This window comes from Balaenoptera musculus, chromosome 6 (assembly GCF_009873245.2).
Source record: "Balaenoptera musculus isolate JJ_BM4_2016_0621 chromosome 6, mBalMus1.pri.v3, whole genome shotgun sequence".
In the NCBI taxonomy this organism is placed as follows: Eukaryota; Metazoa; Chordata; class Mammalia; order Artiodactyla; family Balaenopteridae; genus Balaenoptera; species Balaenoptera musculus.
The window spans coordinates 84,448,053-84,474,121 of NC_045790.1; the positions used below are offsets into that span (position 1 = coordinate 84,448,053).

Sequence of the window (26,069 nt, forward strand, 5' to 3'; positions counted from 1 at the left end):
TCCTATGGGATCTACATAAAACTTATTAGAACTAATAAGTACCAGTGTACAAGATCATTATACAAAAATCAATTGTATTTCTATATACTAGCAACAAACAACAGAAATAAAAATTTTAGTTTTCACAAATGTACCATGGTAATGTAAAATGTCAACATTAGGGTAAACTGGGTAAGGAGTATAAGGGAACTCACTGTATTATCTTTGCAACTTTTCTATATCTCTACATTTGTTCCAAAAATAAAAAGTTTATTTTAAAAATATCATTTACAACAGCATCAAAAAATAAAGTGATAAATCTGACAAAGATGTGAAAGACATGTAGACTAAAACATTGCTGAAAACTGCAAAACATTGCTAAGAGAAATTGAAAAGACCTAAATAAATGGGGAGATATACAATGTTCATGAATTAGAAGATTCAATAGTGTCAAAATGACAGTTCTCCACAAAGTCGTCTAAGGATTCAAAGTAATCCCAATTAAAATCCCAGCAGTCTTCCCCCCCAACACCCCCTTTGGCTAAAAATTAACAAGCTGATTCTAAAAGTCATACAGAAATCCAAAGCAACTAGAGTAACCAAACCACTTTGAAAAAAATTGCAAAGTTGGAAGATTTACACTAATGACTTCAAGACTTACTATAAAGCTACAGTAATCTAGAAAGTGTGGTATTGGTGTAAACATAGACAAATAAACAAATAAATCATAGACAAATATATCCAGTACAGAATAGAGACTAGAAATAGATCCACATATATATGGTCAGTTGATTTTAACAAAGACGCAAAGTTAGTTATTGAAGAAAGGATAGTCTTTTCAATAAATTATGTCAGAACAACTTGATAACTATTTGCAAAAAATGCATTCCAATCCATACATTGTACCACATGTAAAAATTAACTCCAAATGCATAATAGACCTAAATGTAAAACTTCACACTATAAAATGTATGAAAGAAAACATAGCAGAAAATCTTTCAGATCTTGGGTGAGGCAAAGATTTCTGAGATACAGAATTTAAAAATATAATCCATTTTTTAGAAGGATAAATTGTACTCCATCAAAATTAAGAGTATATGCCCTTCAGAAGATACTCTCAAACAAAACTGGAGATCTCACACTTCCTGATTTCAAAACTTATTACAAAGCTACAGTAATAAAAACAGTGTGGTACTGGCATAAAGATAGACATATTGACCAATGGAACAAAACAGAGAGCCCAGAAATAAACCCTCACATATATGGTCAAATGAATTTTGACAAGGGTGTCAAGTCACTCAATAGGGAAAGGATAGTCCATCAACAAATGGTGTTAGAAAAGCTGAATGTCCACATGCAAAAGAATGAAATTGGATCCTTACCTTGTACCATGTACAAAAATTAATTTGAAATGGGTAAAGACCTAAACATACCACCTAAATGATTAATACTCTAAAAAGAAAATAGGAGAGAAAAGATTCATGACATTGGATTTGCAATCATTTCGTGGATATGACACCCAAAGCAAAGGCAACAAATATAAAACCAGATTAACTGAACATCAAAATTTAAAACTTCTGTGCAAAGGACATAATCAACAGAGTGAAAAGGCACCCTACGGAATGGAAGAAAATATTTATAAATCCTATTATCTGATAAAGGGTTAATGTCTAGAATATACAAAGAACACCTACAACTCAACAACAAAAAATAAACGGATTAAAAAATGAGCAAAGGACTCAAACAGATTTTTCACCAAAGAAGGTATACAAATGGCCAAGCAGCACATGAAAAGATGCTCAACATTACTAATCACTAGGGAAATGCAAATCAAAACCAGGATCAAATATCACTTCACACCCTTCAGGATGGCTGTTATCTCAAAAACAGAAAATAAGTGTTGGCAAGGATGTGGAGAAATTAGAACCCTTGTGCACTGCTGGCAGGAATATAAAAATTGGTACAGCTGCTTTGGAAAGCAGTATTGTGGTTCCTCAAAAATTAAAAAATAGGACTATCAAACAATCCAGCAATTCCACTTCTGGGTATATATCTGAAGGAAATGAAAACAGTATGTTAAAGAGATATCTGCACCCCTATGTTCACAGCAGCATTATTTACAATAGCTAGGACATGGAAACAACCTAAGTGTCCATCGATGGATAAATGGATAAGGAAGTTGTAGGATAGCCATACAACAGACTATCATTCAGCCATCACATGGAAGGAAATTCTGACACATGTGACAACATGGACAGGATATTATGTCCTTTTTCTTTTTTAAAAAAGGAGCATATGTCCTTCAGGACATTATGCTAAGTGAAATAAGCCTGCCACAAAAAGACAAATGCTGTATGATTCCACTTTTACCAGGTATCTAGAATAGTCAAATTCATAGAAAAATAAAGAGGAATGGTGGTTACCAGGAACTAGGGGGAGGAGGAAATAGGGAGTTGTTTAATGAGTATAGCATTTAAGTTTCACAAGATGAAGTTCTGGGGACAGGTTGTACAGCAGTGTGAATATACTTAATGTTACTGAACTGTACAATTAAAAATGGTAAAGATGGTAAATTTTATGCTCTGTGTATTTTAGCACAAAGACACTCTTAAGAGAGTAAAATGGGAGAAAAAGATCTGCAAATTACACATGTAAAAGAGAACTTGTATAAAGAGTTCTCAAACCCCAGTAAGAATTTATTATAAGAAATTATTACACCTGTTAATAATTTAACAAATATGCTAAATTAAAAAGATTGACCATACCAAATGTTGGCAAGAATATGGAACAACTTGAACACTCATACACTGCTAGTAGATGTGTAAAATAACACAAGTACTTCGGAAAACAGTTTGGCAGTTTCTTAAAAAGTTAAATATACACCTACCATAAGGACCCATATATTTCACACCTAGGTATTTGCCCAGGATAAATGAAAGCATGTGTACAAAGAGTCATACCTGAATGTTCATAGCAGCTTTATTTATAATAGCCTGAAAATGGAAACGACCCAAATGTCTGTCAACAGGTGAATAGTTAAACAAATTATAGTATATAGCCATACAATGGAATGCCACTCAATAATGAAAATGAGTAATACATGTAACCATCTCAAAATAACCATGCTGAGTCAAGAACAACAACAACACACACACACACACAAAGAACACATGATGTATGATTTCACTTATATAAAATCCTAGAAAATACAAACTAATCTATAGTAACAGAAAGCAGTTTCATGGTCCCCTGAGGATTGACAGGGGAAGAGAGGGACCACAAAGGAGCACAAGCAAAATTTGGGGGATGAGAGATATGTTGACATCTTGACTGTGATCATGGTTTCACAGCTGCATACATGTGTCAAAACATTAAGTTGTATAATTTAAGCTTGTACAGTTTATTATATGTCAATTATACTTCAATAAATCTTTTTTTTTTTAAAAAAAGCAAATCCTACCAAAGAACAATGTGCCTAACAGGCATTTCTCTCCAGACCACAGGACTCTTACGGTCCTTCCAGTTCAAAACCTCTATAATTCAACTGGCACATGAGGGGCTACCCAAAGTACAGTCTGTCATACAATCTCAAAGAAAGAGTGGAAAACATGAACAAATCATCAATAAGGATTTCACAATGTCACTTTAAAAAGTGAAGAATTACACAGAAGGGAAAAAATATTTAGAGAAAATACACAATGTCTCAGATATAACTTTCATTAGTAAAAAACTAATTTTGTCAATATCTCTGGTGGATTAAAAAAACATCTTAACTATGACTATTTACTCCCATAAAAAAAGAACTTAATTACTAGCAATGATGTCAGATTTATCTCATATGTTAATATGTTTAGAAGTAGAATAAATGATATGTATTGTTCAACAATAGTTAATTTTTCTTTCTAATAACTGTAAGCTTGAGAGCATAATTTCAGATCTTATACTCCAAATTCAATGAAAGTAGGCACTGTTGTCTGTACTGTAATGTCTAATTAAATACATAAAGAATAGAAAAATCTGAAATAAGAGTCCACACCAAAAACATCATGTTCTCTGTCAGTGAAAGGTGGGAGGAAAGATCCAGAAAGCAGTGTGGAAATGCAGGCCATGCTTGCACTGACAACCTTTTATTGCTCCCTTCATCGTATCTAGTTATGAACGATGGCAGACAGAAATGTGAGGTATGGCTTATAATATTTTGAAATGCTCTGCTGTTAGCCATTTCTGGAATTTTTTTACCAGAAAATCCCCAAAACGTTTGTTGAATTAAACAGAAAAGAAGCAAATAGGTCTAGGAAGGTATTTGGTCAGGAGTTCTGGATTCTAAGCCTGCCATGACTAGATACTAGGCTGTATGACATTGGTTAAGCCACTTTATTTCCATTTCCTCATCAGCAAAGTGAAAAGTTAGTGTACACACACACACACACACACACACACACACACACACACAGAAATTCTACTTGTCAGGTGAAATGTAAAGGATACGAAATTTGCACAATGGGACTGTTCCATAATTCAGGACAACTTATCAATAACTCAATGCAACAAGCTTTCATTTTTTTTTTAATTGCAGTAAAATTGCTTTACAATGTTGTGTTGGTTTCTGCTGTACAATGAAGTGAATCAGCTATATGTATACCTATATCCCCTCCCTCTTGGACCTCTCTCCCACTGCCCTCCACCCCACCCATCTAAGTCGTCACAGAGCACCAAGCTGAGCTCCCTGTGCTATACAGCAGGTTCCCACTAGCTATCTATTTTACACATGGTAGTGTATTTACGTAAAACCTAATCTCCCAATTTGTTCCACCCTCCCCTTCCCACCCTGTGTCCACATGTCAGTTCTCTACATCTACGTCTCTATTCCTGCCCCACAAATAGGTTCATCTGTACCATTTTCCTAGATTCCACATATATGCGTTAATATACGATATTTGTTTTTCTCTTTCTGGCTTACTTCACTCTGTATGACAGACTCTAGGTCCATCCACATCTCTACAAATGACCCAATTTTGTTCCTTTTTATGGCTGAGTAATATTCCATTGTATATATGTACCACATCTTCTTTATCCATTCATCTATCATTTGACATATAGGTTGTTTCCATGTCCTGGCTATTGTAAATAGTGCTGCAATGAACACTGGGGTACATGTGTCCTTTTGAATTATGGTTTTCTCAGGGTATATGCCCAGTAGTGGGATTACTGGGTCAAATGGTAAATCTATTTTTAGTTTTTTAAGAACTTCCATACTGTTCTCCACAGTGGCTGTATCAATTTACATTCCCACCAACAGTGCAAGAGGGTTCCCTTTTCTCCACACCCTCCAGCATTTATTGTTTGTAGATTTTTTGATGATGGCCATTCTGACTGGTGTGAGGTAATACCTCACTGTAGTTTTGATTTGCATTTCTCTAATAGTTAGTGATGTTGAGCATCTTTTCATGTGCATCTTGGCCATCTGTATGTCACACACACACACACACACACACACACACACACACACACAAATTCTACTTGTCAGGTGAAACGTAAAGGATAGGAAATTTGCACAATGGGAGTGTTCTGTAATTCAGGGCAACTTACCAATAACTCATTCCAACAAACTTTTTATCAGTAACTACAGCAAATTACACCTCAAAGACAGTCTAAGACAATCTTAGTATAATCTTTTAAACAACAGAAACCACCCCAAAATCTGAGATTGTTTTATCTGAAATGACTACAAATAGTATTTTTGCATGATTCTAAAACTAACAGAAATCCTTTTCTTTCCTAAAACTATATTTCAATTTTATTTATTGATTTTGGTATTTGCTTTGGTAGAAAACCAAAATGATTTACTACCTATATGCTTGCCCTACTATATTTTAATGAAAAAAAATTTTTTAGTCCCTCACACAGGCACAATGGAAAGTAGTGTTGTAAGTACATAAAGATTAAATATTAACATTTTAACCAAGGTCACTAGAACATTTTGGCTTGTTCTCTACTTAAAACAGAGCATTAAAAAAAAAAGTGTGTGTGTGTGTGTAGGAGAGGTGGGGACAGGACAGTTTCTTCCCGGCTTCCTATGAGGTACTTACAGTGCTGATCACAATCAACTCTGGCAAACACTACTTGATTTTCATTTGGATATTCTTCCTTAATGACATTGGAAGCTTCCTCAAAAATTGGGTGCAACATCTGGCTGAAACGACACCTATGCACAGAGGAGGATACCAATTAAAACTGAAAATCAGAAGCAATAAAATTTTATTGATATTTCTGTTGTTATCCATTCATATTTAGCATATTACAATAAACAGAATTAACAATCACACTGTTAATTCAGGAATCCTGATGTCATTCATTGGAGAGGAAAACAATTTTGAATTCAAAGACTATTCCATTTCAAAGACTGGACAGATAATTTAAAGATTCTGGTTTTTTTTCACTGGAAGAAAATGGCCAATATTATGGAGCACAAAGCTAAGGACCTCTCACAGAGGCAATGAAACAAGTCTGAAATAAGCCCTCTAAGATGTATCTACCTGGACTTGTAACTACTAAGACTCAGGCATTTATGAAGGAAATTAGTTTTCTCCAAATAATGAACATATTTTTAGACTACAAGATCTTTAAAATGGTAAGTTTATTGCAAATATTAGACTGATTCACCTGACAAGTTCAGTCAAATCTCATAGGCAAGTTAGCATACTAAATAAATAAGTTTTATAAAAATGATATATGGTATAGAGTGAATTTCCCCCTCAAAATTTACCTCTGGTTAAAATGGGCTTTTGTGTCTATAAACTATTAAATATACTAAGTTCAGGAGCAAAATTTTTTAATCCCCAAATGAGACTTTCCTGTCCATGTTTCCTTTGTCTGTAGTTTTTGTTTTGCTTTTGCTTTTAAAAGGGGGCACAAACCCCACAATATTCCAGAAACTTGACACCTCTAATTCTGACTGCCGCTTAATCAGGCCAACCACTTCACAAATATATTCTATGGGTCATTAAAGGGACCTGATAAGAAAGAGAAGGATCAGAATCAGCACACAAGCAGCTGGGCTAGAATGGTCATTCTCATATGAAAAAGGTATGCAGTATTTGTCAACAACAACAACAAAAAAAACTATAATTGCTACTATTGCTTCCTGAGCCCTTTGCCATCAAGAAATTTACTTAAATGAAGCCTGTGAGCTCTTTAATCCACATGTGATTAGGTCATACATATTAACTATAATTCAACAAAAATATAAAGTCTTTATACTTATTCCCTATTTCTTTTTGTATGTAACTCTTCTAGCCCACTCACCTGACTTCCTAAGGAGATGTCCTAGAATATACCAAGGAGACACAATCTGTATCTTCAATCTCTCGCTTTCAAGTGGCTCTTTCCTCTTTTAGCATTCTTAAATCTCTCCCATCTGGGATAGGTGGGTGGGGTCTGCGGATATCAGGGACCGTGTCTTATTTGACTACATATTCTAACAAGCATTTCAGTAGATGTCTGTTAAATGAATAAACTGATAGACTGGAGGAACTGGAGAGGCTAGGACCACAGGTTTGTGGGTTCTTACAGTTTGCTGAAGATAGCATTCTAGAGGGCTAGGGAGGCAAGGGGTAAGGACTGATTAATGGTTTCTTGAAGAATTAGGATATGGCCTAGTAAAGAATCAGTGGACAGGCTCCTGGCTTATGGGCAAGGTAAAGACAGATATTAACGGCTCCTTTCTGGATTGTCCAGTTTGCTGCCCAGTAAGCACTTAAGCACAGATTAATGTTTAAAATAGGATCGGTTTTAATACCAAAATGTGAAAGGGGAAGATGAAATAAAAATTCAATTGCAATATTACTGTACCTTCATACATATAGAAAGTTACGTTTATAAAAGTAACACAGGGCTTCCCTGGTGGCGCAGTGGTTGAGAGTCCGCCTGCCAATGCAGGGGACACGGGTTCGAGCCCTGGTCTGGGAAGATCCCACATGCCGCGGAGCGACTGGGCCCGTGAGCCACAACTACTGAGCCTGCGCGTCTGGAGCCTGTGCCCCGCAACAAGAGAGGCTGCGATAGTGAGAGCCCCGCGCACCGCGATGAAGAGTGGCCCCCGCTTGCCACAACTAGAGAAAGCCCTCGCACAGAAACGAAGACCCAACACAGCCATAAATAAATAAATAATAAATAAAATAAATTAAAAGTAACACAACCAAAGCAAATAGATCTATTAACAGGGCCTTAAGGGTCATCAGAATCCAATCTCCAATCTAGTACTTGAATCGACCCTTTACAAATCAACCAAATGGGTAAAAGTCTCTGCAGGGACAGATTAGGGGCACCTGCTAATAGTATAACCTAGTGGGGAAAAAAATAAGCTTTGGAGTCAGACATACCTGAGTTTAAATCCCAGTTCCACCACTTACTAGCCGTCTGACCTTTCTGAGCCTCAATTTCCTCAACCTAAAATGGAAATTATAATACCTACCTGCAGAGTAGTTCTGAGCATTAAAAGCAATATATGTAAAGAGCCTGGCACATAACAGCATTATTAAGTTCCTACTACGGTTTATTGTCCTCTCAGGTATATTTTTAGGGAGGTCTATTAGAGAATTCTTCCTTAAACTGTGCCACATCCATAACTTCCAGAGGGAACTCAGAATCCAGCCTTTGAGGCCACACAGTGTAAGTCTATGTCCTATGGCCAGTTACCCAAGTTTTTTCAGTTGAATAAAAGAGTATTAATTTATGAACAACTCCAGGTATTCTTTGGTAATATGTTTCTCAAATAACTGCAGTTATTCCACATTTCCAATTCACTTTTTACAACAACGTTGGTGGCATGTTCTATTTCTTTTTCTTACAACACACAAAATCCCTCCATCAAAATAACTGCACTCTAGTTTTAACTCTGCCATAATCTAGTCAGGTGATCGTGGGGAAATACTTTACTCCTCTGGATCTCAGTTTTATCTTTAAAGTGGACTGAATTAAATAATCTTCTACCAAATGTTGTGGCTAATGTTACATCTGGATAATCCTAATTTACCTTGGAAAATGCTACCTTTTGTTGTACATTTTATAAATGGTATTTTCTCTATGTATCTTCAACATTTTACTGAAGTTCTTTAAATACAGATACTATACATCATTCATCCAGTAAATATTTATTATGTACTTATCTGCCAAGTATTATGCAAAGTGCTTGGGGATTCATGTTGAAAAAAGATAGATATGGTAACTTTTCACAAAGCTACTAATATAGTAGGGAAGTACCAACGAAACCACAACATACAAGTGTTATGACTCGGTAAGTATGTGGTATTATGAGTAGATATAAAAAGGGTTCCTAACCTGACTTAAGAGTAGGGGTAGGGGTATTGATGTAGGAAGGTGACCTGGAGAAAGTGGCATCTAATCCAAGACTTGAAAGATGATTCAGACTTAAGGAAGTAAACAAGTGGGTAAGAGAAGAGAGATCCATTCAGACAGAGAAAGTACCATGACTAAAGGTCCAATGATGAAAGAATACAGAATATTACATAAACTGAAAGACATTCAGTATAACAGAACAGAATGTGGGAGTGGAGAGAGGCAAGAGATATAGCTACAGAGGAAGGAAGGGACCAGGTCATCAGGGGCCTCCTAGGCAAAGGTAACAGAAAACATTTAAGGGTTTTAAGATGAGGTGTAAACTAATCCAATTTGCACTTTAGGAAACATACTCGGGCTTACTTTGTAGTGAACAGAATGGGGACACATAGGACTAGAAGCACAGGAAATAAACTAGGAGACGGTCACAGGAATCTAGGTAAACTGCAGGACTGTGGCCTGAAGTAGGGTAGTGGCATCTACTAGGTAGTAAGCCTAAAAGGGTCATATAAGATACAGATTGTCTAGGAATAAGGATTATGTGAGTGTTTCAAACTTCTCTCCAGCTGAAGCTCCCTTCTTCCTAACCCCATGCCACATTCTTTAACATCTGCTACATATTATGCCCTTCTAGATGCTGGGAATACTAAGTAAGACATTTCTGCTCTCAAACTCTGTTTCCTAGAGCACAAAGATGAAAGACAAAACAAAACAAACAAACAAACAAAACAAAATGGTTCTAATGAACCTAGGGGCAAGGACAGGAATAAAGACCCAGATGTAGAGAATGGACTTGAGGACACGGGGAGGGGGAAGGGTAAGCTGGGACCAAGTGAAAGAGTAGCATTGAAATATATACACTACCAAATGTAAAATAGCTAGTGGGAAGCAGCTGCATAGCACAGGGAGATCAGCTCGGTGCTTTATGACCACCTAGAGGGGTGGGATAGGGAGGGCGGGAGGGAGATGCAAGAGGGAGGGGATATGGGGATATATGTATACATATAGCTGATTCACTTTGTTATACAGCAGAAACTAACACAACATTGTAAAGCAATTACACTCCAATAAAGACCTTAAAAAAAAAAAATGTAGCAAGAAAAGAATGTGGTACATAGGGAACTATATGAACACACAAAACAGAATCCAATTCAGACAGGGAAAGGAGTAAAGGCTTCCTAGAAGTAGTAAGTAGTAGTAGATGGTATATATTATAAAATGTCAACATTATTTTTCCTTCTAAACTTGCCACACCCACATCCTCACCTCCAAACACTGCCTTACTCCTCAGTCAGGAAAACTAGAGAATTGCAATACGTAATTGTGTGTGTATGTGTGTGTATGTGAGAGAGAGAGAGAGAGAGAGAGAGAGAGAGACAAAGAGGGAGAGACAGAGAGATCTGAGTTTTTATGTTACCTGCTTTTATTTTAAAATGTGGGATAATGGAATCAGGTATATTTTCTCTCAAAACAAATGCTCACCAAATTGAGCTGCTTCATCTTTGAATGAACCTTAATTGATTTTTGTATATGGAATATTGTCTCACAAAAAAAAAGAGGCTTTCCCACTTACTGCTTTCTAGCCAAGAAAAATCACCTCTATAAAGTTTAAAAAAAAAAAAAAACTTAATGATGCACTCCCCCCCCCCACCAAAAAAATAAGATATTACTTACCAATCAGCATAAAAATTTACTAAAGCAACATCAGCATTGTCTGAAATTGAAAAACAAAACCAAATAACCTAAGTTACTCGTGTCTACATAATTATGACATAATTAAAGATATGGTTTTCATCATGGTCTTTTTCCATTCTTAAAGGCTCACTAAAAATACACAGTAACTTATCTCTCACTCAGAAACCCATACAGAGAGTCCTGGACAGCTTATATAATTTGTGGGAGTCCCTGTTCCTTTCCTCTATATCGTCCTCCATCTTAATACCTCCACTGAATGAATATAAAATAAACAGAGAATCAAACCCAGATCAGGAAAGTAAGCTACTAAATAGCATACTCTCATAAAAAGTGAAGTGGAGTGATTTGGATTTTAATAATCCATTTTTTGACCTTCCATATTCATGAATAACTGAGCTTTGCAAATAAAATCCTATTTCAGAGAATAGACTTGTATAACTAATCTATTTCTAAAACTCAGATGCCACCTAGTTGCAACAAGTAATCTACAAATAACAGTGTTGCATAAGATGTACCTTTTCTGGTTCCTACCCATTTAACAGTTATTCTCTGTTGTAAAATATAACAGTATTATTTGCATATCCGGATGTGAAGACATGAGAAAGATATATCTGTTCCTTTTGCCTAAACCTAACAAAGAGAAACTTAAATAAACTCAAGTACTCAGTACTCACACACACACACACACAGAAACCATACCCACAAAGATATTCTAGAATTTGAAAGATGAAAGGAGTGAAGATGATTTGCAAGTTTTGATTCTCTTTTTCCTTTGTTTACCTTCAAAGCACTTTTTATCTACTTGCTATTTACTCTAAAGCAGTGATGTTCACAAACTGTAATCCCTGGGACCAGAAGCACCAGCATCATGCTGGAACTTGTCGAAATGCAAATTCTTAGGCGGGGTCTAGCAATTTCTATCAGAAACTGGGGGCAGGCCTGGCAATACTGACAATAAGTCCTCCAGGTGACACTGATACAGGCTGAAGTTTATAGCACCCTTTCTCTAAAGAGATCCCATAATATGGGAATAGACTTTCTAGCATTTAAAACCAGTTCCAAGAACACAAAACAGTATATGATGGTGAATGAATAACTCCTTTTAACTCTTACTATTTTTAGTTTTGCTCAAACCAGTGGGTGAAATGGAATGCTTAAAAAAAAAAAGACATCATTTATCCACACTACATTTTCTTAAAACTCCTAAGTTGTTATTTTTCTATCAACCACGTCTTCACATTCCCTCTACTACTTTTAAAAACAAGAAATGTTTTCCCCCAAGTTAACTGTATCTACAATCACATTGTCAGCAAACAAGCAAAACACTTATTGAACTTAATTGGACCAATGACAATAAAAGAGATCAGAGTAGGTGATTTAGTTAAAAGCTAAAAAAAAAGACAAAAAAAAAAATTGTAGGCTGTGTCCTAAGGTCATTAACATGTAATACTGCACAGTGGAAACTGCTGGCCTCTAAGCAACAAAATACTCTGAATTGTTAAGAGTGGTATTCATGACAAGGCAAAGAAACAAAACAAGACTAAAAGTTTACTTGTAACACAGGAAAGTAGACTTACGCATTTTAAGAAACTTTACTAAAAACTAAAACCGAAAGTGCTTAGTTAATTCCGTATACCATGGAAGTAATCAGAATGCTGGCTCCTCAATTGTTCTAGATAATTGAGATTTTATTTTGTTTTTGTATATAAACTAACTCTTTAGAGAGAAGAAAATATACTTTAAAAATAACAAGGTACTTACTTAAAATGTCATCTATATTCTCTGTATCAAGACTTGTTATTTCAGTTGTTACAGGGGTAAAAACCCAAGTTACCTGGAAATTTAAAAAATGTGAAATTAATAAATGGTTCCACAAAAGGCAAATAATGCTGAAAGTCTAAAAAGAAAAAGAAAATTTATGAATTAAGTTGGTTCCCCTATTTAAAAAATTATCCATCAGTTGGTTTTAATCTTTATTATCTATTCTAACCCTTCACAAGATCAGTGAAATAGTACAATTTATCAAGCCTAGAAACTAGTTCAATAGATTTCCTATACTTCTAAATACATAAAAGAGATTGTTTCCAAACAATTTTCAAAATTAAAAATGTACTCACTGTTTTAAATTAATATTCTCAACAACTTTATCTCTGGTGCCACAAGAAAAATTTTGCCAGATTATTAACAGTTTTGAAAGAATATTAAAACCAAAGCTAAGTTTGCTGATTCTATCCCACCATGTCTCTAAGACAGAACAAAATAATAAAAAGAACAATTCAAGACTTTTCAAATCGTTAACCAGAAGCCCTTCTTGCGGGGTCTTCACTTACAGGTAGTTACGATGTGTTAGGTGAGAGGTTATTAAAAAGAGAGTTAAGAGCAGTAAAGTGCATCCACTTTAACGTGTCTAAAACGCTAAATTCAAGTTTATCAAAATCTTAGTGTTTCTTAGTGTTCAAAGAAAATCTCAGCTTGCCATCTGCAAAACAAAGAAAAGGCACAATTTTAAACTAAACTAACAACTGCTTACTTATTTTAAAAAGTAATATTTAGTGTATTTTATTTTTAGGTTCCATCTTTAATACATCATGTGTTTTTTTGTGGGTTTTTGTTTTTTTTTGCACTCAGAAAGTTTACTGTCTAATGGAGAAACAAGCATTAAGTTACAACAACAAAATCAAATAAATCGTGTATTGTCTCTAATGCAGTTAAGTAGTTTGATAATATCTAACACAATGAGTGAAAGAGAGATGTTTCAGCATCTTATTTGGTGGGACTGGTGAACAAGGCCATGAAAAATAAAATCAACCAAGGAATGAATACATACAAAAATCAGCATAGAGGATAAAGGTAGAAACGTAAGTATTTAATTTCAAAAAGAGACACACATCTGCTTTGGCAGCAAGCTATAAGAAAAGGTTTGAAACTTACATTTGGCCCAAAAGTGTAAACAGGATTACCCATGTTGATGTTGCTATTTGTTTTTTTAAATTTTTATTGGACTATAGTTGATTTACAATGTTGTGTTAGTTTCAGGTGTACAGCAAAGTGAATCAGTTATACATATACATATATTCACTTTTTTAGATTCTTTTTCCATATAGGTCATTTCAGAGTACTGAGTAGAGTTATGCAGTAGGTCCTTATTAGTTATCTATTTTTTCTTTTCTCTCTTTTTTTTTTTTGGCCGTACCTTGCAGCACGCAGGATCTTAGTTCCCCCACCAGGGATAGAACCCATGCCCCCTGCAGTGGAAGCATGGCATCCTAACCACTGAACCGCCAGGAAATTCCCTAGGTTATCTATTTTATATAGTAGTGTGTATATGTCAATCCCAATCTCCCAATTTATCCCCCACTACCCAGTAACCATAAGTTTGTTTTCTACATCTGTGACTCTATTTCTGTTTTGTAAATAAGTTCATTTGTACCATTTTTTTTGTTCCACATATAAGCAATATCACATGATATTTGTCTTTCTCTGTCTGACTTACTTCACTCAGTATGACAATCTCTAGGCCCATCCACGTTGCCGCAAATGGCATTATTTTGTTCTTTTTTTATGGCTGAGTAATATTCCATTGTATGTATGTACCACATCTTCTTCATTCATTCCTCTGTTGATGGACATTTAGGTTGCACCCATTTGATGCCTGGACAGTTTTTTGTTCAATCCCATTTATATATGGAAATCCATTCACTGAACCACTGCTCTTTATCAAGTGACAATTAACATTAGGCCCCAATCAAGGTACTGAAGACACTCCTCTGCCCACCCATTTCATGGACACTTTTGGTACTCACAACAGTTACAACTCAAAATTTTATAATTCACCAACAATTCAATTTCTGAATAGTATAAAGAGACAGGTTGATGCTGGTAGGTAAATAAGCCCAGCTAATTATTTTAAATATTTCTATAAATTCATTCTTTTCTTAGAAAAAACCTAAGAATAATACCAGTCTTATTTTCAAGTTACCATAATAGTGTAGCTAATAGCTGACATTATTTCTGTTAGCAACCAGTAAATTATACTCTCCTAAAAGTAAGCTAGATAACTTAAAATCCCTGAATATTTTACTTCTATAACTAATTTATTTTCAATACCTCAAAAATCAACTGGAAAGATCAGACTTCCCTCACCAGTCATTACTTACTACCCATACCTCAATTAACAGATCCTTCCCACATCAGTGTATGACTAGCTCTAGACAACTATATAAACTGTCAGAAGATAAACTGAAGCGTACTAAAATGTTTAAGGGTTTATATGAGCAGAAATCAATTTGAAGCACACAGCATCCAATCTAGAAGATAGAAAGGAGCTCCAAGGAGCTGTACAAAATATCAGACTTTTATAGGCAGAGGGGAGCAGGAACAAGGACGTTATGCTAGGCAAAAAAACTGGATTGGTTATTGCAAAGTTAATTTCCTTTAGAGGATGGCAGGGGTCTATCTGGCAGATTACCTAACACATGCTGATCAGGAGACTCCGGGCTGACAGGTTTAGATTCCATTTCTGGAAGAGCCTAAACTGTAAGTTAAGCCTCAGTTTGGTGATGTGGGGCTTAGCATAAGCAACTCCATTTGGGGCCTGTTGTCTTGTTTCTAACAATTATATTGATAAAGGAAGATTTTAGAGTGGATTGTATGCTGAAGAAAAATTCAAGAAGACCACATAAAAATAAAGCAACAAAGTTGGTCATTATCAAACTCAAGTCATTAAATAACTTGACAGTCATTTACAGTGTCTGCTAGGTACTGAGGGCACAAATGCATAAGGCATAGCATGCATGCTGTATCTCAAGGAGCTCTCAAACTAGTGGTGGTGGTAAGGAGGGGAGAAAAAAGTGATAATAAATACAGATATGATCATGGCCTTCAGCTGTATAATCCAAGGAAGCCCATTTCTGAAGAGTTAGTTACTGCCTATCAAAATACATGTTTCCAGAGAAGTATATTCTAAATTTAATTGCTTTTTACGTTAGATAATGACAAAAATGAGGCACAATCAATTTGGCTGTATTAAACATAACCATTATGTAAGAAACATTGTGCTAATAAGCATGCAACTGGTAAGAAGGATTCTGTTAACAGCTGTGTTTAAGAAGGCCCAAAACAAGAAAACTGTCGCTGACCCAATAATCTCTCCTCCCTGTAGGGTGTAAAAGAGGCAATTTATCATTAACATTTCTATTAATATGCAGTATGAAGGGAAAGACAGGTTGTTTATTTGAATTGTTAGCAAGCTCCACTAGTCTGACAAATCGTTTCTTTTCATGTCAGCCCCGGGCAGAAAAAATATTCTCCTGGGGAAACACCTTTATGTGTCAAATGCTATAGTGCTTAAGTAAAATAAAGACAAGTAGCTCTAAACCAGGAAGGGAGGAGGGAAATCATTTAATTTTTAAATTTAGACATGAAGTAAACTTTTAATTTTTTTTTAAAGAAACAACAAAAACCTACACAGAAATTTTCCATAGATCTTAATAGTCATGGAGAATTTAGCCTCTAATGATGGAATATTACAACATATGTAAATATACAGACATAAACTTATGAAATATTTTACAAACTGGTCACTCTCTTCAGTTCATTAGCTCATTTTCTTGCCAAGAAAACTGAGAAGCATCTCCAATAATCTTCTATAATTCATTAGATAATTCCTTCCACATGCATTTATTGTACAAAATATTAAATATTTCAGTCTGAGATATGTCTACTGATATGATCTTATATAAAAGGCACAGAGTAAATAGTAAACACTGCACCCAAATTCATTAAAAAATAAATAAATAAATAAAGTGAAAGGCTAGCTTTAAATAGGAGCTTCTTCAGACTCAGCAGATATAGAGAACAAACTAGTGGTTACCAGTGGGGGGGCTGGGGGGTAGGCAGGGCAATACAGGGGTGGGGGAGTGGGAGGTACAAGCTATTGGGTGTAAGATAGGCTCAAGGATGTATTGTGCAACACAGGGAATATACCCAGTATTTTGTAGTAACTGTAAATGGAAAGTAACCTTTAAAATTGTATAAAAATTTTTTTAAATTTAATAAATAAATAGGAGCTTCTTTAGCAAGTAAAGTACATTTTCTTCCATTAGATGGTTTTTAAACATTGAGATATCTTTGGGAACTAAAAAAGCTTTCCTTTCCTTTAATTTCCCTGTATCCTTCATGACCACCTAACTGGCTGGTGATGCCAGTGCACTAGCTGTATTTCCACAGCATTTTTTAAGCCACCCAGTAGCCAGTTGCTTTTCCCAAAACATGCCCCACAATTTTTCTGCTTCCTTCTCTTTGCATACATGGTCTCCTCTATGTGGAATGTCCTCTTCTCCACTACTGCATAATCAATCCTTCAAGGATTGATTCCCTCTTCCATGATGCTTTATCTGGTTTTCCTGGTAGAAAATGCCTTTTCTTTCCCAAAAGCCAACCTACTCCATGAGGATAGAAAAAGGAAAAATGTAGGTTAGGGAAGTGGGAGTTACTGCAAAATCAAAATTCTCTCTAAATTAGACATCAGTTTGAAACAAGATGCAATGAAAAGTTGGTTACATGATTTTAAAAAAAAGTATTTTAGAAATAAATCTTGGGAAGATTTTTTACTGTGCACTCTCTCTCAATGTTAGGTCAAACTTTAATTGTTACAATATTAACACATAAACATGCTATAATACAAACACATACAAAATGCTCTGGCATTCACTGCTAGGCCCCAGTGCTATTCCTCTTTTGAAAAAAAACATTAATTGAACAAGACACCAACCTAACAGGATCTTTAGAAGTACGAACTAACATCAATAATAACACATATTGGAAGCGAGTTATTAAAGCTCTCAGCATAATTTTTAAAATAAATAAATACATTTTCCTAGTACATTAAGACCATTCAAGTAGTTACCATTTGAATATACCCTTAAAGGGGAGTACTATGACACTCTCTGAATCGATATCTCCCTTCAATCCAACCTGCCCACAGAGTCCAGGCTAGTCTTTTCCAATGCTGCTTTGCATATATCGATTCCTCTGCTCCTAAAAAAACTCCAAGCGTTTTTCGCTGTCTACAGTATAAAAGCCTAACTCCTTAGCCTGCATTTAGGACCTTTCACAAACTAGCCCACACTTGCCTTCCTACATCACATGGTACTGATCCCCATCCATATTCTATATTCCAACTAACAAGAACTATAGTTAGAGTAACCATACATTCTAGTTGGCCATATACTCTAGCTTGCTTGAGACAAACCCAGGTTATGCCTGTTGCCCTGGAATATTATTAATAGCACCACTCTCTTTCAAAAGGGTCCCAGTTTGGGCAATAAATTATATATATGGTCACCCTATTTGCAGTAGACTCTTGGCAACTGAGAGGAACCGTAACAATCTCTTCACAAGTTCTAAATTATTAATAAGCATATAATGTCCTCCCATATAACATGCGGTAAAATGAGAATGGAATGAGAATAGAGAAAAATAAAGATGGACCAAGATATGAATGCTAAGCTAAACCAATCACTAGCCTCAGTCATTGACTTGAAACATTAGGCTCTTAGGAAGGGAATAAAATCAGTAGCTCAGAAAAATTACTACATGACCCTTCAAGGGTCACTCACAAATGGTCCAAATCCTCTAAGTTACAAATCCAAGAATGCAAGGCGTCTTAGTAATTGCAATTCCTAAAATGTGTCATCTTAGTCTCTTGCCTCCATACTTGGCTCATGTAGTTTCCTCTGCTTGAAACAGCTAGGAAAGCTTATCTAGTTTTCAAGACCCAATTCAAATGCTATCTTTTCTATGAAGCCTTTCCTGATGGTCCCAGACAAGAGTGATTAATTTCTCTCTTCTCTGAACCTCCAGAGCACTCTCTTAGGGTGTTAACATATTATTTTTCACACAGATTATTTGTGCCATCTTGCCTCCTCTTGAGTACCTTGAAAGTAGAGACTGTTCCTTATTCAATTTTGTACCCCGCATATCACCTACTACAGTACCCTACCAGTACACAATGAGCACTCAAATATGTACTAAGTGAATGAATGGGTGGATTATGGTAATACACTAAGAATTTAGAGGGAGGGTGTTAGAAGTAAGAAATACGGGAAAGGGGTTCAGAAATGGGAATAGTCAATAAATATTTTTAACATGTTTGAGGAAAATAAGGTTATCAGATAGGAATGAAGTCTGTATTAAAATTTGTGTTTAATAATGTAATGATGAAAAGCACAATACTAGGTGATGATTCACAGACTCAGATTTAGAGGGACTCTCAGAAGTGATCTTCCCACCCACTGCAGAAACCCCTCTCTATTGCTGTCTAAGAGCCGTCACGAATCCCCAGCAATACCCTCTTCCAGTTCCCCCAGCTATTCCTTGGCATGATTTCCAGACACTTCAGCACATAGAATACCCTCACTTAAAAATAGCTATGCTACGTTAGTGGATAAAAGTCCAATACGTCTTGTATTGTTCCATTGTAAGGTTGTTAATTCAGTCATGAAAATAAATGATTTCGGACTTTCAGGACCAGAAGCTAATAAAGTACCAGGAAGAAGAGGTTATTAAATATTATTTCTGTTAGCAAGATTTACAGTCACAAAAGCATTTGCTAGGCCTTACTTTAAGTGTTTTATTAGAATATCTTAGTATAAATGAGTTTAGAATATAGAAAGTATTTCCGGTGAGTTTGTTTGTTTTAAAACTCAATACCTTAAAACCTTGCATTCAAATGGTGGTCCCTGAACCAGCAGCACTGGCATCACCTAGGAGTCTGTGAGAAATGCAGGCCCCACCCCAGACCTACTGAAACAGAATCTCCGTTTTTGTAAGATCCCCAAGTGATTCCTATGCATATTAAGTACCACTGCCTTAGAGAACAAAACTCTTGACTCTACAAGCATGTGAATTCATTTTAAACTTTGTACAATGGTTTTGGTCCTCAAATATGAATACAGCAATACTCATTCGTGAGCATTCTGTATTGAGATGCGTAATACTGTGATTTTAGAAAAATGTGGAATCTAAAATCTCATTAGAAATCTACATTGATGTTAATTTTTCAAAGTATACTGCCTTCTGCTTGAATAGATATTTCTACACGAAAATTACTGGCAAGAAATAGAAGCTTCAATAGAGGATGTTTCCTTCCCTACAGCATTACTGTTCTCAACTGCCATTACATCTGCTAGGAGTTCTGCAGTAACAGCTTAGTGTATTTTTGCTAAATCTATCATTTACCTGCCTTTCTGTTGGGAGCTTCTCAAAGCCCTTTACAAACTATGTCTCTTCTATAGCAAGAAATAAGTAATGTACCAGGCAACAGTTCCCTTCTATTTCTAATCCAGATTGACAAATCAGCCTCCCACCTGAAGTCCCAATGCCATGGGACCCAGGCAGCTTCTCCTCCCTGAGGCCACTACTCTCACTCTCAGTTTTGCATTAAGCTGGCAGGCAGCAGAAACATAGAGGTCTGCAGTTAGCTACAAGGAGCTAAGAGATATGAAAGGTCCCCAGAGAAAGGCTGACAGGCACTGTATTGAAGCTGAGTATCAATCAAGGCACATCTCACTGTTAGTATTCCCAGAAGCATTATAATGAACCAGAAGTTCAAAGAGAGGGGAAAAATAGGGCTAAGTATAGAATAGCACTGGAAAGCCACTTTAACCCTTAAATTGCTCAGTGATACAACCTTCCTATAATATCAGGGCAACCCATTTTGGACAAGTCAGAACCAATCTGCTTTTATAAAGAAACATTAAAACAGTCACAACCTTCTTCATTAAACAACTCAAAATATGGTGGGCACAGACATGTTTGGGAAAACAAATTCTATGCAAAAACAAATAATTCAAATATGAATAATATAACCCCTAAAATCAAATTCTGCCAGTAAAAACAACCATAGAAAATAAAAAGAAAAAAATTGTTGCAATTCATTCTTTTTCTTGCATATTAGTTATTAATCATGCATGAATTTCCATTAAAAATTGACGTTGTGTTTTGTTCTTCACTGTATCCTAAAAATGGGATGAATTAATTTACCTGGAATAGACAGTGCACTTCTCCGACCTTCAGGAAAGAATGCTCTTATTACAAAAAGTTCTTCACAACTGGGAATGAGCTTCTCAATGTGTGGAAAGGATTTTTCTGTTAAAACGAACACCTCACTAAAACCCAGACCTAGCAATGAAAGTACTAATAAAGCATAGGAACTGGGAGAAAATTCAAGATGAGAATTGTTTTCTTCTTTTTCTGTACATCCTCTGGGACCCAGGGCTGCAGGGGCGGGGTGGGGGGGATGTGTGAGACAATGTTCCATTCATCACTGTCTCCCGATTAGTACCTAGCACTGGATCTTGTAATAGTCCAGAACAAACATTCATACATATATGCCAAGAGAAGATTATGACTGCCCTCCTTGTGCTACACTGTAATTCTTCCCCAGGGTGCCTGATGAAAGAAAGTTCCCTTAAGAGAGTCTACAAACATGTTGGTACATGCGTTCTTTTGTTAGGTCGTTCCACAAATCTTTCACTGAGTCATCTATTACATGCTAGGCACTGTCCTAGGCACTGGGGAAAGGAGTGTGAATAACATTATATAGATATTTATATTACATCTGGCAAGATCATCAAACTTAACAATTTCACTTTCATATTAAAAAAGAGAAAGAGAAGATTCTCTCTCAAGTATTTTAATTTAAGAGTCACCATAATTCCTGCAAAGTCATGATCTATTCCCAAAAGATAACTGCTGGGCACTGAACAATGAGAATTACACAGTATGTCATACTCCCTTTTTGCCTAGGTTTCAAGAAGCCTTGAGTTAATCTTAATGTGGAACAACTGCATCAACAATGTCACTGAACAATCTTAACATCACTGAAAGTGGGACAACTACATATTACCGCTTCTTTTTTCTTTCTTCCTGTTTTCCTGGGATATGATTGACATACAGCACTGTGTAAGTGTTAGGCGTACAGCATAATCATTGGATGTACACACTCATGAAATGATGACCACAGTAAGTTTAGTAAACATCCATCATCTCATGCAGAAACAAAATAAAAGAAAAAAATATATTTTCCTGTGATGAGAACGCTTAGGATTTACTTTCATTACAACTTTCATATAGCATTCAGCAGTGTTAATTATATACTAATGCTTCTTGATAGGATGCAATAGGAAATAAAAAGCACCACTTATTAAGTAATCTTAACCCCCCAAAACTGAACCTGACCTCAATCTAATCAAGCCCAAGAACTAGTGTATAGGAAACAATGAATACAGAGGAACATGTAACATGACACCATGAGGATGCAAGCAGCTATGTCAAAATAAAGGGAATTTTATAGGAAAAATGACAGCCTATCTTCATTTGGGCTCCCACCAGAAGTGGATCCCTGAGACAAGTGGTAAAGTACAAGCAGCTTATTTGGGAGAAAAAGGAAGGACCCATAGAAAAATGGGGAAGTAGGATGGGAAAGACAGCGAATATATAATATAATATAGTGAAATAAATACCAATGTTTTCACTTATGTAATTTAAATTCTTTAACTCTCTTATTTACCAGATTCTGCTGGTAGCATATGCATTTCTACAATGCAGAATATGAATATGAAGGAAATATCTCCTACATATGTCAAAGAATGCTTTTATTTCACTATTAAACATGTGAACTTGACTTTTTTTTGGTGAGTCAACAGCCTTCAATGAAAAACTGTTCTTCAGTGAAACCTCTGGTTTCCTACTTTCTACATTCATTTAGTTCTACAATGAACTCGGGCTTTCTAGTTTCTTATTCTTCAGTACTATGTTCTAGGGTAAAAATATGTTTATTACCAAATCCAAGGATGATTCCATTATTATATAGGCCTAATGTATTAATCCACTGCTTACTTTAAAAACATGTTATCTTAATAATTGTCTTATGACTTCTAACCAAACCAATTCTAAATGTCAATCAGAAGTAGTCCTTGAAAGGCCATATACTTTTTTTTAAATTTTTTATTTATTTATTTTTGGTTGCATTGGGTCTTCATTGCTGTGCGCGGGCTGCCTCTAGTTGCATCGAGTGGTGGGCTACTGTTTGTTGCGGTGTGCAGTCTTCTCATTGCGGTGACTTCTCTTGTTGTGGAGCACGGGCTCTAGGTGTGCAGGCTTCAGTAGCTGTGGCACGCGGGCTCAGTAGTTTTGGCTCGAGGGCTCTAGAGTGCAGGCTCAGTAGTTGTGGCGCACGGGCTTAGTTGCTCCATGGCATGTGGGATCTTCCTGGACCAGGGCTTGAACCCGTGTCCCCTGCATTGGCAGGCAGATTCTTAACCACTGTGCCACCAGGGAAGCCCTGAAAGTGCATATACTTGCTGAGACATCTAAACTAATTAAATAATCATTAGAAGAGAGACTCTTTAATGCTGCCTCATATGCCACATACTGTTTTAATTAACTTTGTAAAGCAAATGGGTTTGTCTTTCCCTCATTTGGTCTAAAACCCCCCCAGAGATGATCTCAAAGCTTTCATATATATTAAGGGTCATTATCTCATGACCTCCATCACTACCATGTAGTATGTGTCTACCAAAATATTAATCAGGAAATGACTATGGTTTGCTAAAAGGAAATCTGAATTTAGGAATCTATCTCCTTTGTGCATTTTTGTCTCCCTTTTCTTAACTGCCATGAGATAGAGGTAAAGAAAGAAGGAAAAAGCATTGGCATAATTAGGCATTACAAACATCAGAAATGAATGAGGGGACATCACTACAGATCTCATGGACATTAAAAGGATAATCAAGGAATATTAACAACAACTCTGTGCCCACAAATATGATAACCTAGATGAAATGGACCAATTCCTCAAATGACACAACCCACCAAAACTCACACAAGAAGAAACAGACTATCTAAATAGACCTATACCTATTAAAGAAATTGAATCAATAATTAATAACCTTCCAAAACAGAAAGCACCAGGCACAGATGGGTTCACTGGTGAATTTTACCAAACATTTAAGGAAGAAATTATACGTATTCTCTACAATCTCTTTCAGAAGACAGAAGCAGAGGGAATATTTCCTAACACATTCTATGAAGCCAGTATTACCTTAATACCAAAACCAGACAAAAACATTGCAAGAAAATAAAACTACAAACCAATATCTCTCATGAACATAGATGCAAAAATCCTCCAAAAGATATCAGCAAATCAAATCTAACAGTGAATAGAAAGAATTATACACCATGACCAAGTGGGATTTACCCCAGGTATGCAAGGCCAGTTCAACATTTGAAAATCATTTAATGTAATCCATCACATCAATGAGCTAAAGAAGAAAAGTCATATGATCATATCAATACATGCAGAAAATGCATTTGACAAAATCCAACACCTACTCATGATAAAAACTCTCAGTAAACTAGGAATAGAGGGGAACTTCTACAACTTGTTAATGAACATACAAAAAGCCTACAGCTAACATCATACTTAATGGTGAAAAACTTGAAGCATTCCCACTGAGATCAGTTATAAGGCAAGGATGTCTCCTCACACCATTGTTTTTCAAGATCATACTGGATATCCTAGCTAATGTGATAAGATAAGAAAGGGAAATAAAACATGCAGACTGGGAAGGAAAAAATAAAACTGTCTTTGTTTGCAGATGACATGATAATCTATGTAGAAATTCAAAACAAATGACAAAAAAACTGCTGGAACAAATAAACGATTATAGCAAGGCTGCAGAATACAATGTTGATATACAAAAGTCAGTTGCTTTCCTAAATCAATAAACAAGATAAATATGAAATTCAAGATACAGCATCACATTGGCACCCCCCATAATGAAACACTTAGTATAAATCTAACAAAATATGTACAAGATCTATATGAGGAAAATTTCAAAATTCTGATGAACAAAATCAAGGAAGAACCAAATACATGGAGAGTTATTCCACGTTCATGTACAGGAAAACTCAAAATTTGTCGAGAGGTCAATTCTTCCCAACTTGATCTACAGAGTTAATGCAAACCCAATCAAATTCCCAGCAAGTTATTTTATGGATATTGAGAAAATAATTCTAAAGTTTATACACAAAGGCAAAAGATCCAGAATAGCCAACATAACATTGAAGGACAAGAACAAAATCGGAGGACTGACACCACAGATTCAAGACTAACTATAATGCCACAGTAATCAAGACAGTGTGGTATTGGCAAAAGATCAATGGAAATACACAAATAGATCAATGGAAAAGAAGAGACAGCCCAGAGATAGACCCCGATAAATAGAACCAACTGATCTTTGATGAAGGAACAAAGGCAATACAATGGAGAAAAGACAGCCTTTTCAACAATGGTGCTGTAACAAACTGGACATGCAAAAAAATGAATGTAGACACAGACCACACACCTTTCACAAAAAATAACTCAAAATAGATCACTAACCTAAATGTAAAACACAAAACTATAAAACTCCTAGAAGATAACACAGGAGAAAATCTGGATGACCTTAGGTTTGGTGATGACTTTTTAGATACAACAGCAAAGGCATGATCCATGAAAGAATGAATTGATAAGCTGGACATCATTAAAATTAAAATTTTCTACTCTGCAAAAATTTTATTTTACTTTACTATTTTTTAGTAAAATTTTATTTTGCCAATGAAGTGTAGTTTTTATACTGTTTTATTCATTTACTTGGTAGAGACTCCACAATGTTTAATGAACAAAGAGATTAACCAAGTAACTTTAAAATTCTTCCATGTTTAGACATTCTACAATTCTTTGAGACCTCAAGAGAAGCCCAACTACTTAAAGCTGGGAGAGGACATGAATGACATTTACTTTGCTGTTAGAAAGCATTTTCTGAAATCTTTGGTTGGGGACTAGAACTCAAATTATGACAGTGAAAAGGATCACTTTTAAATAGAAAAAACATATAATTCATCAAACAGCAATAATTCTAGAGACCTCCCACCCCCAAAAAGACTTGAGAAGAATACTTGGCCTGCCTTAGGACAAACTAGCAAGTAAAAAA

General features: G+C 35.7%; 1 protein-coding gene across 2 annotated transcripts in view; it reads right to left on the bottom strand.

The window, feature by feature from the left end:
- The window catches only part of ERP44 (endoplasmic reticulum protein 44), an 86,172-nt gene that overhangs the window by 41,944 nt on the left and 18,159 nt on the right, over window positions 1-26,069 (bottom strand). The window contains exons 2-4 of one of the 2 annotated variants that reach the window (XM_036856622.1): window positions 12,793-12,865; window positions 11,011-11,050; window positions 6,069-6,184 (exon numbers count right to left, since the gene is read on the bottom strand). In XM_036856622.1, coding sequence (XP_036712517.1) covers window positions 6,069-6,184; window positions 11,011-11,050; window positions 12,793-12,865 — 229 coding nt within the window. The remainder of the gene's footprint in view (window positions 1-6,068; window positions 6,185-11,010; window positions 11,051-12,792; window positions 12,866-26,069) is intronic. The other variant, XM_036856623.1, reaches the window with a different exon arrangement.